Source organism: Chiroxiphia lanceolata, chromosome 23 (assembly GCF_009829145.1).
Source record: "Chiroxiphia lanceolata isolate bChiLan1 chromosome 23, bChiLan1.pri, whole genome shotgun sequence".
In the NCBI taxonomy this organism is placed as follows: domain Eukaryota; kingdom Metazoa; phylum Chordata; class Aves; order Passeriformes; family Pipridae; genus Chiroxiphia; species Chiroxiphia lanceolata.
The window spans coordinates 133,851-151,252 of record NC_045659.1 but is presented as its reverse complement, the minus strand read 5'-3'; the positions used below and the strand labels follow the sequence as shown (position 1 = coordinate 151,252).

Here is a 17,402-nt window from a genome sequence, read left to right as displayed (position 1 = left end):
GAGGACAGCTAGGCAAATGAGTGTTTTTTGTCACTTGGTGACCGGCCCAAAGGGGAATTCCAGTGTGCTTTACCACTTGATTTAGGGGTTTAAAGCTGTCTGATAAATATTTTTGGCAGTTTTCAAAATGAAAAATCAACTTTTTGACTCTTTCACTGCTGAGCAGTCACTTAGGTTGACTGCAGGCATGCAAATGCATTGACTGCCTCCACAGGCATGGATGGCTCTGCTGTTCCGATGTCCCACCCGGACATCACCTGTGTTGGGCTGCCCGCTCTTCTGCTTTTTTCCTCCTCACCGCCCAAGGTTGTGTGGCCACTGGAGCTTGCTGGGTGGCATGAACCCTGCAGCCCACAGTGTTGAAGGGTCACTCCTCAGTGCCTTCCAGGTAGCTGGGAGCCTTGCTGGGAGCCCTGCTGAGACCATGGTGTAGGGCTGTCCCAACACACCGAGCCAGGATTCTAAAATCAGGGGGCTGTAAGAAGCTACAAATCCAGCATGGGACTGGATGAAGCTGAAAGATCTCTCTGGTGCTTGTGGGCTTAGGGAGCTGGAGTCTGAGTGCTTTTTTTCTGATATTGGTGCTTTGCAAGCCCATCTTGCAGCTCCTTACTAAGCATCACTCTCCATGCTCAGGGAATTCTGAGCAGGAGTGCTTGGCAGGCTTTCAGGATGTGGATTTTGCAACCCTAAGAGATCTGAGAGGAGGGATAACTCTTCTCTCTTTTTTCTGTCCTTAGGTGTGACAGGGAATCAGCCAAATCAACTGCACTTGAACTCTGTGGCACCTGGATCCTCTCAGAGCCCCATGGGAATGAACCTGCCTGGTCAGCAGCCCCTCTCCCACGAACCGCCCCCCACCTCCATGATGTCCTCCCCAAACCCTCTGGGCTCCAACATTCCTATGCACCCAAGTGGGCCAGGGGCAGGCGTGCCCCCCCAGAACCCCATGATGATGCCCCCGGGTCCCCAGGACTCGTTGAACCAGCAGTGTGGCCCTGTGCCCAACAGTTCACAGATGATTCCTTCTAACCAGCTCGTGTTCCCCCGCATGCAGCAGCCCCACAACGCCATGCCATCTCCTGCTGGAGGCATGCCCATAGCCCCCGGTGCGGGAGGTGGCCCTGGGATGCAGCAGCATTACCCACCAGGGATGCCCTTGCCGCCTGAGGACCTTCCCTCCCAGCAGCCTGGCCAGATGCCCCCTCAGCAGCACATGATGGGCAAGAACATCCCTCCTCGGATTGGCGAGCCCTACCCACCCGTGCTTCCCGGGGTGGCATCGGTGCTGAACGACCCCGAGCTCAGCGAGGTCATCCGCCCCACACCCACAGGGATCCCTGAATTTGATCTGTCCAGGATCATCCCATCAGAGAAGCCAAGCAGCACCTTGCAGTATTTCCCCAAGAGTGACAGCCAGGCGCCGAAATCTCAGCCTTCCAACCTTCACCTCATGAACCTGCAGAACATGATGGCTGAGCAGCCCCCGGTGCGGCCAGGTATGAATGCCCCCAGCCTCCCCGGGCAGCAGGGCGTGCAGAGGGGACTCAGCATGCCCATGTGCCATCCTGGACAAATGCCCATGCTGGGCAGGACAGGTATACCACCCCAGCAAGGCATGATGGGCAACAGCATGCACCAGGGCATGATGTCTCCACAGCAGAGCCTGATGGCCCAGCAGAATTTCATGCTGATGCAGGCCAAGCAGAGGAGCATGTCTGTGTCAGGGGAGATGTATGCCCAGACAGGACATATGATGTCACCTCAGGGCTCTCTCATGGGGCCCCCGCCTCAGCAGAACCTCATGGTCACGCACCAGATGAGGCAGAGGAGTGTCTCCCTGGACAGCCAGATGAGTTACATCCCCGGGCCTGGGAACATGGCGAACTTGCCTTTCTAACCCCGGCTGGCTCTCAGGGCTGGGGAGGGGACTGGGCTGCCTCTACAAACATTTTTAAACCTTTCTGCAGGGGAGGGTTGGGGGCCAATGTCAGTGGAGGACACCACGTGGGATGCTTTTCATATTGGATTCGCCTCTACACAGAAAACCATATGTGCAGTAAACTTGATGTGAATTGGGTTTCTTTTTCCTTTCTTTTTTGGGGAAGGGGAGGGTGGAGGGGCTGGGAGTGGGGCTGTTACTTTGAACCCTGAGTGGAGACTAGGGTCATCCAGACCCTGTGTCAGTTTGTAAAGTTTTCACTTACGGTTTTCCTCTGTCAAGTGTTTTTCTTTCTCTTTTTTTTCTCTTTTTCTTTTTTTCTTTTTTTTTTTTTTTCTTTTTTTCCTTCCTTTTTAAGCAACCAAAATGTGCAAGAGGGTTTTTGGAACTAGCTGTAAATAGGTCGCTGGGAAAGGCGAAACTTGTGCTGGTTTTTAATTGTTCTGTATTTCTGTGTTTTAATAGAAGCCTCAAAACATGTTTGAAAAAACAGAAACAGAAAAACATGCTAAAGGCAACAGTGTACAAGGATTGAAGACTCTCCTTGAGGGGGGGAGGGAGGAGGATCCCCAGGGTGCACAAGATGTTGAGAGATCCCATTGTAGAGTGACTCTGTGTCAGACCTGTGTTGTTCATGCATCTGGATGGTTTGCATGTGCGAGGGGGGCGGGGGATGTAGTGTCATGCAGATCTCAGGCCCCTGTGGATGCTCTGCTGAGTACACAAACACAACCACCACCAAGAGCTGTGGCCCTGGTGAAACGCTGCTGGTGCTCATCTGGCAGGACAGAGTCCACAGCTTCATGGGATGCAGCTGTTGCTGCTCTGTGGAGAAGCTGCTGTGGCAGCTGGGGATGCTGGGGAGCATTCTCCCTTCAGCTGGAGAAGTGGTGAGGATTGGGCTTCGCAGATGATAACATGCTGGACCCGAAGGTCTTGACCAACCCTGTCACCTCTACTCCCTTCTCTTCCCTTCCTACTGTGTCCCCTGGTGGCAGGTGTTACGGTGTGTAGGGACCGATGGGTTCCGAGGTGAGTGAGGTGATGCATTTCGGTGCTTCCAGGAGAGGCTAGCTAGGAACCCTGCTCTTCTGCAGCCTTCCTACACCAGTCCATGACCCATACATCACCGTCTGACATTGTCCTGCGCCCCCTCTCCTGTTGAATGCTCTCCCAGGTCTTCCTCATGCTTGTCGGTCCTTCTCCTCCAGAGTTTTGCAGGCAGTCTTTGTTCCATCTCGCCCTGAGCTACTGGCAGCAGCCCTGCCCTGTGACACAGGAGAGGTCCAGCTGTTGAAGAGGACCTGTCCCTGCGTGCAATACTCCACCTTAGTGTAAGTCTTGTTTGGTGTCAGTGGTGTGGCCATTCTGTGTTTCAGACAGAAGAGGCTGAAGCTGCATTGCAATCCCTCATTCCCAAGCTGGCAGAAGTGTGCCATTTGGACAACTCTGGCTTTTCTGGATGTGCTCCATCCTCCTCATCCTGCACTCCATAAGGTCTTCCTGCACGCGGTCCTGATGGTCTGTCCTGTGTTTGTTCACGGAGGGGAATGTGGGGTGATGTGCACACACTTCTGCACTCATGGCAGTGTCTCTGGACCTCTGCAGGGACCCCATTCCAGCATCCAGCGGTGAACTTGGGGCACACAGCTGCTGGGGGAACACTGCTTGGAGGATTATCTCTGCAGAGCCAGACTTAGCACACTCTCTTATAACAGAGCTCACCTTTCCCAGCTTGGTACTGCAGGGAGGAGAGGGCTTTGGAAAGGGAGATTGTCAAGTAGCGGGTGAACAGCAACACTTTTCACCATCTTGCAAGCTGTTTGGACAGGCTGGCGGGTGCTGAAACGTCAGCCCAGCAGCTCTCTCGATCCAGTCTGTGAGAAGATGGAGTCACAGAGTCCAGTTAGGAATACCTCGAAGCTTTGGGGCATTGTGTAGCGAGCAGTACTGGGTAAGAAGCATGGGTCTGGATTTGAGGAAGAATCTTGCTTTGGTCTCCTGCTTTGTAGGGGTTTGTTGTGTATGATGTGAGCAAGTAGCAGTTTTTGAGGTGATGAAACAGGCAGCGGTCATCCCTGCCTTTGCAGTTGGAGCAGAGGAATAATCTTCAGCTCAGGCTTTGGACCTGACCATGTTAGCTAGTTGGATTCTCCATCCTTTCAGTGTGTTCACATGGGAGGATGTGGCTCAAACAGATGTAGCTCTTTCTAAGCTTGACTTGCCTGAAAGGCTGTGGCTTCTCTTGGCTGCACTTTAGGGTGTTGGCTGCTGGTAGTTTCTCGTAAACATCCAAATACCAATTACAGCCTCAAACCTTGCTCATTACCCACCAGCTAGTCTTGGCTAATTTGAAGCCCTAACATTTTCTATATGGAGGTTTTTTGTTTGTCTGTAGACAGCCGTTGTTTTAGCCCGGTTGAGATCTCCACGTGTTCGTACCTTCCCTGTTGTCCTTTTTGCCCAGCCTGACACAGAAGTTGCTTGGGGCTTGCAGTCCTGTCTTTGTGGGCAGCGTGTTGTCCCTGCTCAGCTGGAGCCCCCAGGCTGCAGGGCTGTGCAGGACTCAGGAGGCTGGTGCTGGCTGCTCGTGGGGACGGGGCAGTGCAGTGCTATTTCTGCCTGGCAACAGAAGGAACACCTGTCCTTCAGTGACAAATAAGAAGCAAAGCCTTTTGACTCAGCAGCCCTGGATACAAAAGGGAAATCCCAATACTAGGTCAGAGCTGAGGATTCTAGAGCAGCAGTCGATGCTCTTCTGCAAAATTGCACTGCCCTAGAGCCAGCCCTATCCCTACCACTGAGAGGGCTGAACAACGGGGAGAAGTGCTGTCTAACACCCTTCTGCCCTGGGCACCACTCCCAACCATGTCTGTGAACAGCAGTGTGGCAGGAGTTCCTCTGGAGGCTCAGCGACAGCCAGTCTGTGTTAGACCTGGGCAAGGTTTGCCATCAGCTGGTTGCCTGCTGCCGTGACCTGTGTCTAGTCTTGTGTCTTGTAGTTTATTGCTCGGCTTCTCAGCTTGAGTTCTGTGTACTGACTCCACCTAATCACAGTAGGTTTGCCCATCTTTTAGCCATGACTTCGCCATGTTTTTCCGGCTCCAAAAAAGCATATGCTGGGAAACCGCATCTTTCAGTACGTCGGATAATCACGCACCCGGAATTAGCTTTCACGTTGAGGTAAAGGTGACTGACCTGTTCTCTGTCATCCCATGGAGAAATTCCCCAGTCATTTTGTACCATTATATAAATATATATATATAAATATAAATATATAAATACAATATGTGAAGACATCTTATTGGTTTTTATTTGAAACAATTTTTAGGCTTGTTTTTGGGTATCTGTGCTGCCTGTAATGTATTGACCTGTTTTATAGGTGCCTTTTTATTAAAAAGACAAATTTCAAAACCTGACCTTGTGCCTGTCTTTTTCCACGTGATTTTCCATGGGTCTGCAGTGGGGACAAGAGGGTGCAAGAGCTGCTGGGAGGGTTGCGTGGGCATCGGGGGAGCCCTTTCTCTGCAGCGCTCCCAGGCACAGGTTCATTCATGCGTTCCTGGCTCGTGCTCACGCATGCACGCTCCACTGCCTGCCACAGCCCTGCGATCATCGCGCGCGTGTAGCAGGATGCTCTGCTGAAACACCCCAGCTCTGCCTCCTGGGAGACTTGGTTGCCCTGCAGGAAATGCAGAGCAGTGTGCTGTTGTGAGTCTGTGTCCTTGTCTTTGGCGTTGCCTTCAGCAGAGACCAAGGCTTTCTCTGGGTTGTCTGCTGGAGCCTTGTTTGCAGAGCGTGGTCCAGGGCTGGGGGTGCAGAGTGTGTGCTGTGGATGGTGGTGAGATTGCCTTCCCACACGCCACTTCCTCACTCCCTGCACAAGCCACCTTGGAGCTCCCCTGGGCTCCGTGCCTCTTCCTGGTGGCCTGGGTGGGCAGAGTACGTCTGCCTCACTTGGTAGCAGTGGAATAGGGGCTGAGCTGAGCTCCACAGGGGAGTCTGAAGGTTTGTGTGCCTGAGGGCTGTGGTGTCTGGGGGTGGCTCTGGTGGCATGAGTGCTTAGCAGGGAAGCCCTCTCTGGGCCGTGTGACAGCCATGCAAACCTTGAGGAGGCAGCGAGAGTTTCATTGAGTGGAAAGCCCAGCTTCCTCTGTGGTGAAGGAAAGTTCCTCTTGCTTTCTTGTCACCATTCAGCAGGTTGGCTGCAGGCAGCTGTGGGAGGAGCAACAGCTGCTCTTTGGGGAAGGGTCTGCCAGTTCTGAGCCAAGCCATTCCCAGGCTGGCTGAGCCAAATGTGGGTGCAAGGGCAGCTTTCCACTTGGGTTAGCAGCTGCTGTAAAACTGGGGCAGCAGGTGCTCCAGTTGGTGGAAGAGGCTCTGGAAAGCAGAGAGCTAATGTAGATCTGGACTGACTCTGAACACAGCAGGGCATTCTGTGGCACCAGTGAAGGGGAATCTGAACAGGGTGGTCTTGTGAGCCCTGTGGTCCCCATGTGGGAACAGCAGTGCTTGTCAGAAAGGTGACGTCTGCCCACTCAGTGCTCTCTGATGCATTTCCCTCGAGAAAGTGACATGACTGCAGACAACTGCTTACAAGCACTATCCATGAGAAGGTGTTTCCTTCAATTGTTTATTACAGCTTACATCAAACATTTCTAAAGGTTTGTACATACCAGTACTAAAAACTATAGTAACAATAGATGTGTAATCAATCTGTTCACTCTTACTTTGTATGCAGATTTTCTTTTTACTTTGTGACCACTGTAAGAATTTTACACTCTGACTGTTCATTTCTTCAGTAACAGTTTTATGTACGTAGAAACACAGTTTCATCAGAACCTGCTGGGGAGGTGTTTACAATGCATCTGCAATGGGTCTGCTCACTGGTACAACCATGGAGAACACGAGGACAGGCTAAAGAGAGCTGCTCTTCCTCTGCTGCATGTACATGCTTGAACAATTACAGTCACCATTATTTGCAGGTTTCATCTTTGAAGATGCAGCACTGCAGGAAATGGTGGACTGCCTTATACTTGGTGAGTTTTCTCCTGAAGTCACAATGTGAGAACGAGCTATTGAGATCTCTACCTGATCCAGACTGAGGTAACGTAACCCCTTCCATAATGCCTGGTCTTTTTAGAAGGGCCCTTGGGTATAGTGAAGTTCAGCTGCAGTTCAGGGCAAGATCACCACCCAGGTTTGTTCTCTGTACACCTGGATGCACTTAATCTCTGAAAGCCCTGTTGATGCAGGTGGAGGAAAAATATCAGAAAGCACAGTGCAAAGCAAAATGCTGCATTTCCTCTCACCTCGCTAAAAACAAAGAGAAGTTATGCAAACGAGCTCTTTTCCTTACTTTGGGGCAGTGGGTCTCCTTGCTCTCAGAACCCACAAATTGCCATACAGTGAGCTGAAAGAAAAAGTTACACCTTCAGACTTACAAAGCGGTGTGGTTTCTGTCCCCTGTGCAGAGTCACAAGACAGAAGCCATCTCTTCAACTGGTGTTTTTCCTTAAAGGAAAACTTTTGCATAGTCAGGCATTCAGTTCAGCAGCCACTCACAGAAGATCTTAACAGCAGTAAAACAGATCAAATAAGTGGGGAAAGATGCAACTGGTGTCAGGAAAGGAGTCTGTGACAGTCAAATCTGTTAGTCTGTGGGAGGACCAGCTGGCATGAGCTGTGTCGGGCAGGTGAACGTGTCATGGCTGGCTGAGGGGGATGTCATGCAGCAGGAGGACAATGTTGCAGTCAGAGAGTGTTCAGCACTGTATGCTCATGCTATGCGATTGAGCTCTACAGCCCCCATCAGTCCTACCTGCACCTCTCTTTCCAGTTGCTGTGGCCAATGAGTCCTGCTGCTTCCTTTGGGCATGTCTGTACCAACCTGAGCTAGTGAAATGGAGACCTGCTTAGCTTAGTTGGCTGCACTTTTTTCCTTGCCCCTGGCACCCCAGTCTTGTGCCTGGCTTCATGCACAGGATGCCTGCAGGCACCGTTTTGAGGGAGAGGTGGGAGCGTCAGTGGGAGTGTCAGTTCAGCCCACTTGGGTTCATCCACGAGAGTGACCACTGGACAGCCAGCATTCACCAACAGCTGCCAGGCAGATCTCTACAGGTATGAGAACCAGGAGGAGCCAGGCAAGGTATCTGATGGGATTCGGGTGTTCGGTGGCTATTGGACCTGTTTCCTGAGGAGCAAAGAAAAGTGGTGGGGATGCTTGTGAAACTTGTAACTGAGACCACAGCAAGTACGCCACTAGGAAGGAAAGCCCTAGGCCAGTTCTGTCCTGCAGGCAGCCTTTTCCAGCTAGAAGGTGGAGATGGAGGTGGTGGTGTCGGAATCAATCCCGCTACCCTTCCTTGTCACCTCCAGGATCTCCTGCAGGGTCTCCTGGCTTATGCAGCCAAGCTCCTGCAGGATCCGGAAGAAGTCATTACGGAACTTGACTCCAATGAAGGCGTAGAGGATGGGGTTGAGGCAGCAGTGTGTGAAGCCAATGGCCTCTGTCACCATGATGGCTGTGTCCAGCTGGTCTTCCAGGAGGCAGTTCTTGGTGAAGGCTTCTAGCTTGGTAAGTGTGTTCAGGAAGATGACGATGTGGTACGGGCTCCAGCAGAGCAGGAAGATTCCTGTCACCAGGATGGCCACACGGACAGCTTTCTGCCTCTGCAGGCGCTGGGACTGACAGAGCACCCGGACAATGGCCATGTAGCAGTAACACATGACCAGCAGGGGCACAAAGAAGCCCACAGTGTGGTAGAGGAAGCGAGTTGCCAGCCAGGCATTGTTGCCATCGATCCCAACCTCTGGAAAATAGCAAATGCTGCGGTTGCTGTCGTCTGTCCAGACTTCCATGAAGATGAGATCGGGTAAAGTCAGAAGCAGTGAGCAGAGCCACACAGCCGTGCAGGTGAGATGGATGGAGTGAGCTCTGCGTTTGCGGTAGGTGTGGATTGCATAGACGATGGCCAGGTAACGGTCCACCGCGATGCACCCCAGCAGCATGCTACTGCAGTAGAAATTGATCTTGTGGACAGCACTGAGTATCTTGCAGAGGAACTTCCCAAATACCCACCCAGCCAAGCTCTCTACCACGCTGAATGGGAAGGTAAGCAACAGTGCCAGGTTGGCCAGGGTGAGATGGAAAAGGAAGTTTTCCGTGGTGGTGCGAGACCGCTTGAACCTCTCTAAAATGACCAGGACCAGAGCATTGCCTACAGTCCCCAACATGAACATCAGCAGATAGATGAGGGGCATGAAGACCTTTCTGAAGGGGTCTCTCTGGTTGCCGACCACTGATGAGGCTGGGTTGAAGCAAAAGTAGCCCTCCAAAGAAGGGGTGGTGTTCTCAGCTTCGTAGTAGCCACTCAGTTCCACCTGGCTCTGGAGAATAAGAGAGTATCGTTAACAGAGGGGAGTTTCTGGACACAAGAACCCAGTCCCTCAGCTGCACCTGGCAAACCTAGAGTGGAGCATTCCCACGTCCTGCGGCCCACCTGCATCAGGAGCGGGTGTTGCCTGTCTGCAGTGTGATGACCTTGGAGGTCCCCCCAGTGCCAGGAGGTGCAGCAGCCTGTGGAGAGGGTTGTCTCCATCTCTGACAGCAAGAGCTGCTCAGGATCTAATCTCTAACTAGCATATTTGGTGATGTTCTGGTGTCCAGTCAAATGACCAGTTTCATCATCTGGTTCTTGCCAGTTTACCTGCTGGTGGCTCTTGCTTCCTCACATAGAATGGAACGCTCCTCTACCAGCTTTCCTGATGTTTTCTACTCATTTCTGATACGGACTGCCCCTGTCCTGCCTGCTGCCAGGTACAAAGGTGGTGGGATTGCACTGACCACCTTCTCCTCAGAGGCCTGGGAGCTGCCTGGGGCAGAGCAAGGTAAGGGGCAAGAGCAAGCAGCAGCTGTCCTTGAGACTGCTTTCCACACGCTCAGAGAAAGGTGTGGGGCAGGTGTTCAAAATGGCTGGAGGAAAGCCTCTGAGGCACTGTGGTGCCATAGCTAGAGGAGTGGATGCTGCAGAGAGAAATCTGTTCTGTTGGTAAACCTTGCAGTTCTGAATTAATTGCAGTCAGAGCAGGAAACACGACTAAAAACACCACCCGGACCCTAGGCTGATAGCCGGTAAGGAAAGTGCAATAGAGCTACCACAAACATGATTTGCTCTTGGCCTGCTGGATCTTCTTGCCAGGTGAGCAGCCTGTATTGGGGCTGAGGCTGCGGGCAAGTATCAAGTGCTGGGAAGCTGGAATTGCACTCAGGATGAACTTCCTGGACAGTGGGCACACTCCCGCTGGCCTTGGGCACCTTGCAGAAATTGGGTGTTCACAAAAGCAAAGGGCTGGGATGAGCATAAAAAGAGAGCAGTGCAGGAGGCTTGTGGCAAGCTGAAAAATTAGTGACAAGTGGGAAGAGCTCAGCAGCAGTCACCCTGAGGTCCCCCACCCACACCCTCTCCAGAGACTTGTGCTGAGACTTCAGTGTCAACCACAGCGGAAGTCTCTGCTTGCTGCTTTCATACCTTTCACTGCCAGCTGCAGCCGTTTGCACCTGCTACTCCTTCCCTCCTCTGCCAAAGTTCCCGTCTAAAAATACCAGCCCTGCTTTATACAGTTTTAGAGTTGATTTTGGGGGTTTTTGCTCACCCAATGTGCTACTAAGCCAAATGAGTGTGACCAGCCTGGAGTCCTGCATTGTTCCTGGCTAGGGAAGGGTGATTTATGTTTCTTCTCTCTCAGGCAGCCTTCCCTGGGCAATGCACTGGGTGCCTCCGCACGTGACTGGGGTAAAGAGGCAGTGGCAGGGCTCATCTGAACTGCTCTGCTCTGCTGCTGAAACCATCTGCATGGCTCCAGGAGGGGCCAGGCACACTGATGGGGCAGAAGTCTACGGAGCATTACTAAACACGTAGAGCAGACAGCTGGCTCAGGTGGTCCCCCAGCAGTGGATGGTAGGAGGGCAAACAAGCCCTTGGGAAAAATGCAGAATAGCCTTGCCCAGCTCTTGCCTTCTTCCCTGGGCCTCTGCCTTTGGCTACTGCCAGAAAGAGTGCTGAGCCAGACTTTGCTCTGACCAAAGTTACTCTTGGTCTTGCCACCATCCCGTTCTCCACCAACTCTGCATCCAGGGGTGCTGTGGCTGTGCTCTGATGCCATGGTGCTTCCTCCTGAATGGGTGAGAGCCAGTCCCCTCGGGGGCCAGGAATCCCCCCTACCCAAAACCTCAAACACACACCTGTCTTCCCCTAATGTGATGATGGGGCTGCAAACCTTTGGTGAAAAGCATTTTGTATTCCCAAAGAACATTTATTTTTCTGGTTAAGGATATGATTTTGGAAACTGGAGATTGCTGCTAAAGACAAAAGCCTTTGGAAATCCCTCCCAGTTATTTTTCTCCCTGGCTTGAAAACATTTCCTAGTCTGTACCCAGACCTTTTGTCAGGAATTACCAACACACATAGAAACCTGCGATGTGTTGTCCAGTGCCAGATCCTTGAATCTCTTTGAGAAAAACAAGACCAACCCAAAAACCTTTGCAATTTAGTGGACTGACCAAACCAGACTGCTCAGGCTGTGCAGGTGACCGTGTGGAAAACCCCAAACAAATTATATGTTGGAATGGGAAATTTCACTGGGGAGAGGTTGGAGGATTCCACCTTTGAAGGAAAAAAAAGGAAAGGATGGGAAATGTCCGGGTTTGCTGGCTGGAGTGTCAGTCCTGCCTTGGAGCCATGCCAGCACCATTGATGCTGATGGGTGGACAGCCTGGGTGGTGTTCAGTGGCTTTGGCCACTGACCAGCTTCCAGCATCACCTTGTATTTGGAGCCAGAGGTGCAGAGGCTGAGTGCCACTATCAGACACCATCTGATTGCTGATGGGGAGCAGGTAGGGAGGGCTCTTACTGTAAAGCCACTTGCTGTGGGCAGGGGAAACATGTGCGGAGCTGAGTCTGAGGCATCCTCTCATGCATCTCTGAGCAGAGCAGCATGTGTGGGTGGAAGCGGACAGAGATGAGTTGGAGACATGAGGATGAAAAGTCACAGTCCAGGCTGAGACAGGAAGGACAGGGACCAGAGCTGCAGGAGATGCACTGAATGTGCCAAGGAGAGGATTCTGGGGACTCTGCTGTGATTCCCATTTCTAGGACTGGAAGCAGGTGGCTGCCTGATCTGGGATGGGATAAGTCAACAGTGTGTATGCAGAGGGACCTTTGAACAGGTCTCCTGCAAGACAATTGCAGCCAGATTTGGGGGTGGGAGAAAAAGTGGTGTCTCTTTCTGTAATAAATGCATACCTGGGAAGGCTGTTCCTGTGTGCTTTTTGTTCAGGGATCCCTCTACCCCTGACCCACATTCAGATTTATTCTGGTCTCCGTGTGGCAGCTGCTTTTCTCAGTTCCCCACAACTGTCAGCGATCAAAACATTTGGCTGCAGAAGTGAAGCAGCTTGTGCACTGTTATGGGTTTTCCATGTGAGTCATTCCCTTCTAGTCCATGCCAGGGCTGGGAGCAGCACATTTTATTCCCAAAACCTTAAAACTGAAATAGCCCGCAGCAATGTGATTTACTGACAGAGCTTCTACTCATAACCTCTCTGGGTGCTGAACCAGGGAAAGCTAGGAATAAGACCAAAGCCTATGGAAATGCCACATTACTGTAGTGCAGGTGCCTTTATGCTCTTGAGTCATACTGGTCCCATTACAATGAAAACTGGCCTGCAGCACCTCAAGAGACCTGGTGCAGATCTCAATGGTTCTTCTGCACCTGTGATTTTGGTTGTCTAGGCTGCAGTTGAGGAAGGTTAAGCAAGCAAAGCATTTTTGCTATGGAGAAAGGGGGTTATCATTTTGGGCACGTTACTTTTCCACAAGGTAACAGAGTCGATTAGTCTTGGATGGTATCAAAATTTAGATGAGGCCCTCACCGTACTCACTGTGCGATACTCACTGTGAGACAAACACCCTTTTGGTGCAAACGTTCTCATAGTTTTTCCTTCCACAATTGCTCAATCGGTTAAAAAATAAATTCTGAGATGGTAGTGCTGCTGTGTACTTCCCCTTGGATACCTCAACGTACTCTAAAAGGTGCAGCTGCTGTCTTTCATTTGCAAACGCTGGGGAGAGAACTATGAGGCAGAATGCCTTGTGTCATCATTCCCTGTTAGAAGAACTCGCAATTTATTTTCCCCTCTTCAAAATGTCCCTCTTGTAAATATACTTTCAACAGAGCCTGTGGCAGCCTGTATGTGGAGAAGGCAAGCAGGGGTAGGAGCACGAATGGCTGTACCAAGGGTTTTCACACAGAGAGAGAGAGAAAGAGAGAGAGACCTCACTGGATTTGCTTGAGTATTCCAGTTGTGTAAGGAGACCAGACGAGGTGTACTGGGCTTTGCATACTGTGTGCACAGTCATTTATACCACTGAAGGCTGGTGCAGAAGGTGCCTGGCTCGGAATGAATGTTTGATGCCAAGGTGTCGAGGGCTGCATGGGCAGCAGGGAACAGAGCCTGGGACAGGCTGGCAGTGGGTATGGGGCTGCCAGAGCCCCGCTCTCCAGGGGAGTCACCTGGCCCTTTGCAGAGGCTGTGGTCTGTCCTCATGCTAGGACAGTGCTCAGGCTAAGTGCTTGCCAGAATGGTTGCACACAAGGCCCCGGCAGTTCGGCAGCTTTCCCCGTGGGAATATCCAGCACCCTTGGATCAGCTGCAGCCACACTGCGCTGGCTCTCTGCAAGCAACAGCCTTGTGTTTGTGGCCAAGCTGGGACTTAAGGGATGCAAGGGCTGATTGTGCTGTCTTAAGAAATGGCTCAAGCTCTTCCTCTGCCAACAGGAGGGTGAGAAGACGGACAGACAGAAAACAAGTCTTTCAGCCCACCCCAGCTCTACCTGCTCTCCCCGTTATCAAGCAAAGCCAGTCCCAACTCACCAAGTCATAGGTCTCTGATGAGTAGCTGACAGGCCCCATGGTTTCAGGAGCAGGATCTGTCTCTTCTACAGAAGTTTCAACAGAAGTTCTTTTTTGGGGTGGAGTTAGTAATTTGAGTAGGAAGGGATACAGCATGTAACAATAGACTATTTGCAAGGCAAATGAGCTCCAGGCATAGTGACCTGATTGATGTAAGGATTAGCATCTAGCTTTATCATCTTTTTACTAGTACTGTAAGTTGATTTTTAAAGTACAGTTTGAAGAATCCACATTCCTTTGTTCTGTACCAGAGAAGATTCAGAACATCCTTACAGCTTCCCTGGAAACCTCCAGGGCTGTTGCCCATGGCTGTCCTTGTCCCAGGTGGTCTGAATGGCTTTGGAAAGTTTTATGCCAAGGAACACAGCAGAAACTTCCTGGATCCAGGCAGGATCTCTGGATACTCCTGGATCTCTGGATACTCCTGGATCTCTGGAGCCATGCAGGACTTCAAAGATACCTGGAGGTGAAATGCATAGGTATAGTCTATATGACCATCACCCTCTGCCTCGAGGTCCTTCTGGCTGCTTTAACCCCAGTGGCTTGTGGTTGTCTTCTGCTTCTCCTGCTGCTTCGCCCCTCGTCTGGGCTTGCGGGAGCGTGAGGTGGCTTGCACAGGGAAGCGCAGGAGGGGCTGGGCAGCTGCATGACAGCAGCAAGGCCCCTTGATTTCACAAGGTAGTAAAGGATAATAAAAATGGGAAATCAAGATTTTCTCTGCTCAAGGAAATGTGTGTTTTGTTCACTGATGTTACAGCAGCAGATTCATGGTGAGAAAGCCCCAGTCTGGGTCAGCAGAGCAGGATGGCATTGCAGCTGGCGTTTTGGCAGGAAGCTTTTCCCCTGTAAAGAGCTGAAGTGGTTCCACAAGCACAGTGTTTGTCCTCCTCTTCTCTGGGCACAGCTGCACCAAGGCCTCTGTACCAGCAAGAGTGGGACTTGGTCTACTGAAGGAGGAGGTGGTGTTTGATTTCATTCACTCCTCCTGCTTCTTAGCAGGAGCCAGGTGATCCTGACTTAATGGGCCACTGCTACCACAAGGATGTTGGCTGTCCTTCCCTGCCCTGAGGACCTTTGTGTGCATCTGCATGTGCTCATCAGCCTCTGGGCACCCCTTCTCCCAAAAGGGAGAGGATGGAGAGCAACAAACCTGGAGGGAGGCCATAGGGAGCTCGCTCTCTGCCTCCCAGGCGGGAACACAGACTGAGGCCTGCCCTGCCAGGGCTGTGGAGCAGCGTGAGGAGTGGGGCACCACTGAGCCTGGGAGACTGAGAGCTTGGGAAGGATGCTCTCATTCAGCTAGAACTGGAGGGTGGAGCACGCAGCACCAGAAACTTCCTTTAAGGGCCAGCAGCAAGGGTGCTGCTTCCCAAGACAGGGCAGTACGGTACTGTGAGTCTGAGAGGGAGGGAGTGATGATGCAGAACCTCTCAGCTCAGAGGGACAGGCCACAGAAGGCAGCTGTGGGGAACTGCAGTCTGGAAATGCCTCCCACACTGCAAGCTTGGCCCTCAGATGTGGTGTGGGAATGACAGGGGTTCAAGGAGCCTGCTCCAAAGCAACAGACACAAAAGATTTCACTTGCAAACACACACTACACCAAGGAGATGACTGCTGCCCTACAGGCATGACCTAAAGGATCTTTGTGTTGCTGTAACGTGAAATGCAAGAAATATGATAATGAGAGAATAGCATAAGGGAAAAATAAATGGAAAGAAATTGAAATTAAATATACATTTTTAACCTGCCTGTCCCTACACAGACAGGTAAGGAACTGACTATGGAAGAAGACTGTTACCAAATTCCTCAATTTGAGGGTTGTTTTGATGTCCATACATGGGAATTCCTGTCTGAGCTCTGGTTTTCTGCCACAGATATACACTCTCATCGGAGAATTGTTCTTGTTTTGTCAGGAATGTAAAATTTCCTTAACTTGGATGCAGTATTTTGATAATAGGAAATTATTCAGCTCTACACAAGGATGACAAAATGCAGTACTTCTGTGTGAAGTTGCTATGTTCTTTGTAACTGTGTGACTAATAAGCACCTCTACTGGTCAGTTGGACACTACACTGACTTTCTGAGCTCTGCTGGAGAAAAGCCAGACTGTTTCTGGCTCCTGAGTCTTCTCAACTCTAATGTTCTCTGTTAGTCTTATTTGCTGTTACCATAACTAAAACTTTGTGCTGCCTGCAGATGTCAGGCATGTTTCCTAATCTGTTAATTTCTGTTGTTATTTGTTCTTTCAAGATTCGAACATGCCACTTTCTGCACTACTCATTGGGAAGTGTGATGCTTAGCCCCACAAGGAGCTGACATGAGATGCCAGCCCCCACACAGCAGGGCCAAAGCAACAGCAGGAGCAGGAGAATGAAGGTCGTGCCCAGCATCTGCCTCTGTGTGTGAGGCAGTTGAGGGTTTCCCATCTATGATTTTGGCGCTGCTGCGCCCTTTGGCCAATGAGTAGCACAGCAAGAAACAGGTGAGGTGCAGTTTTCTGCTCCCCTGGCACGTGAACACCTGTCTTTTCAGGTTCCTTTTTCACTTGCCACACTTGGAACAGAAGCTTTGAAAAGAAAGAGGGATGCATCAGGTAGGAGAGAGGTTGGCAAGGGAGCTTCACACCAGGGATGACCTCTGTGCCCCGAGGAAGGGCAGCTCGGTCCAGGGCAGCAGCCTCAGAGCAGAGCAGAGTCTGCAAGGCAGCAAACAAAAGAAATCAAGGATGAGACTGCACTGATCTCCCATGAGAACTGGGCAGGAACATACGAAGTTATTACAGAAGAAGGGTCAGCAGGCCTGATGGAGATGACTGTGCTGTGGCTGTCAGAGGAGGGAACAGCATTGCTTCATTCCCCTGCTGTGACCCCCAGACTTCCAGTGGGGCTGAGGGCAGACATGGCCCCTCCAGCCCCGGGTGTGCCTTTGGCTGCTGGGGGTGGATAAACAACCACCCTGAGACAGCTGTAGATGTGAGGAACAAGATAAAAGCAGCCATGTCAGGGTAAATGAACTTCCCTCCCTGTCTTTTTGTGCCTATTTTGGAAAACATTTGAACCAAAATTTGTCGGCAAAGCAGTTTTCGAATTACCAGCATTTTTAGGCTACTGTTTTTAAGATCACGTTCCCATTGTGGTCCGGTTTGTCAAGACCTGTGTGTAAGGAACAGCCAGCCGTCTGAAAGGGAATGGCAATTCCCAGGCCTGCCGCGGTCGGAGGTTACAGCTCCTGCCCGCTGAGGATCAGCCTTTTGGTCCTACATTTGTTTTCGCTGTGTTTTAATGACTACAGAGCGAAGCCACGCTGACTTTCCAAGCCTTTTCTTCAGAAACAACAGGGCCGACAGACCAGCCTGGATGCGGGACGAGGGACCGGGATGAGGGACCGGGATGAGGGACCGGGATGACGGATGGGCGGGGCCAGCACTGTCACGTGGCGCGCAGTGCACGCCGAATGTACGTAGGTACGCACGTACGTCTGTGCGTA

The 17,402-nt window shown here is 51.4% G+C and overlaps 2 protein-coding genes across 4 annotated transcripts in view; one reads left to right on the top strand and one right to left on the bottom strand.

The window, feature by feature from the left end:
* BCL9L (BCL9 like) overlaps positions 1–5,361 on the top strand; it is a 64,800-nt gene extending 59,439 nt beyond the window's left edge. For 2 of the 3 annotated variants that reach the window (XM_032709511.1, XM_032709508.1), the window contains exon 8: positions 741–5,361. In XM_032709511.1, coding sequence (XP_032565402.1) covers positions 741–1,900 — 1,160 coding nt within the window. In that variant the 3' untranslated portion in view covers positions 1,901–5,361. The remainder of the gene's footprint in view (positions 1–740) is intronic. The other variant, XM_032709510.1, reaches the window with a different exon arrangement.
* A 1,234-nt stretch (positions 5,362–6,595) lies between these two features.
* Positions 6,596–17,359, bottom strand: CXCR5 (C-X-C motif chemokine receptor 5). The gene is made up of 4 exons (XM_032709723.1): positions 17,302–17,359; positions 16,784–17,268; positions 13,878–14,898; positions 6,596–9,331 (listed from the first exon to the last, which is right to left on the bottom strand). The coding sequence occupies exons 3-4, from the start codon at positions 14,010–14,012 to the stop codon at positions 8,255–8,257; spliced, it is 1,212 nt and encodes a 403-aa protein (XP_032565614.1). The 5' UTR covers positions 14,013–14,898; positions 16,784–17,268; positions 17,302–17,359; the 3' UTR covers positions 6,596–8,254.
* Between the last annotated feature and the right edge of the window lie 43 nt (positions 17,360–17,402).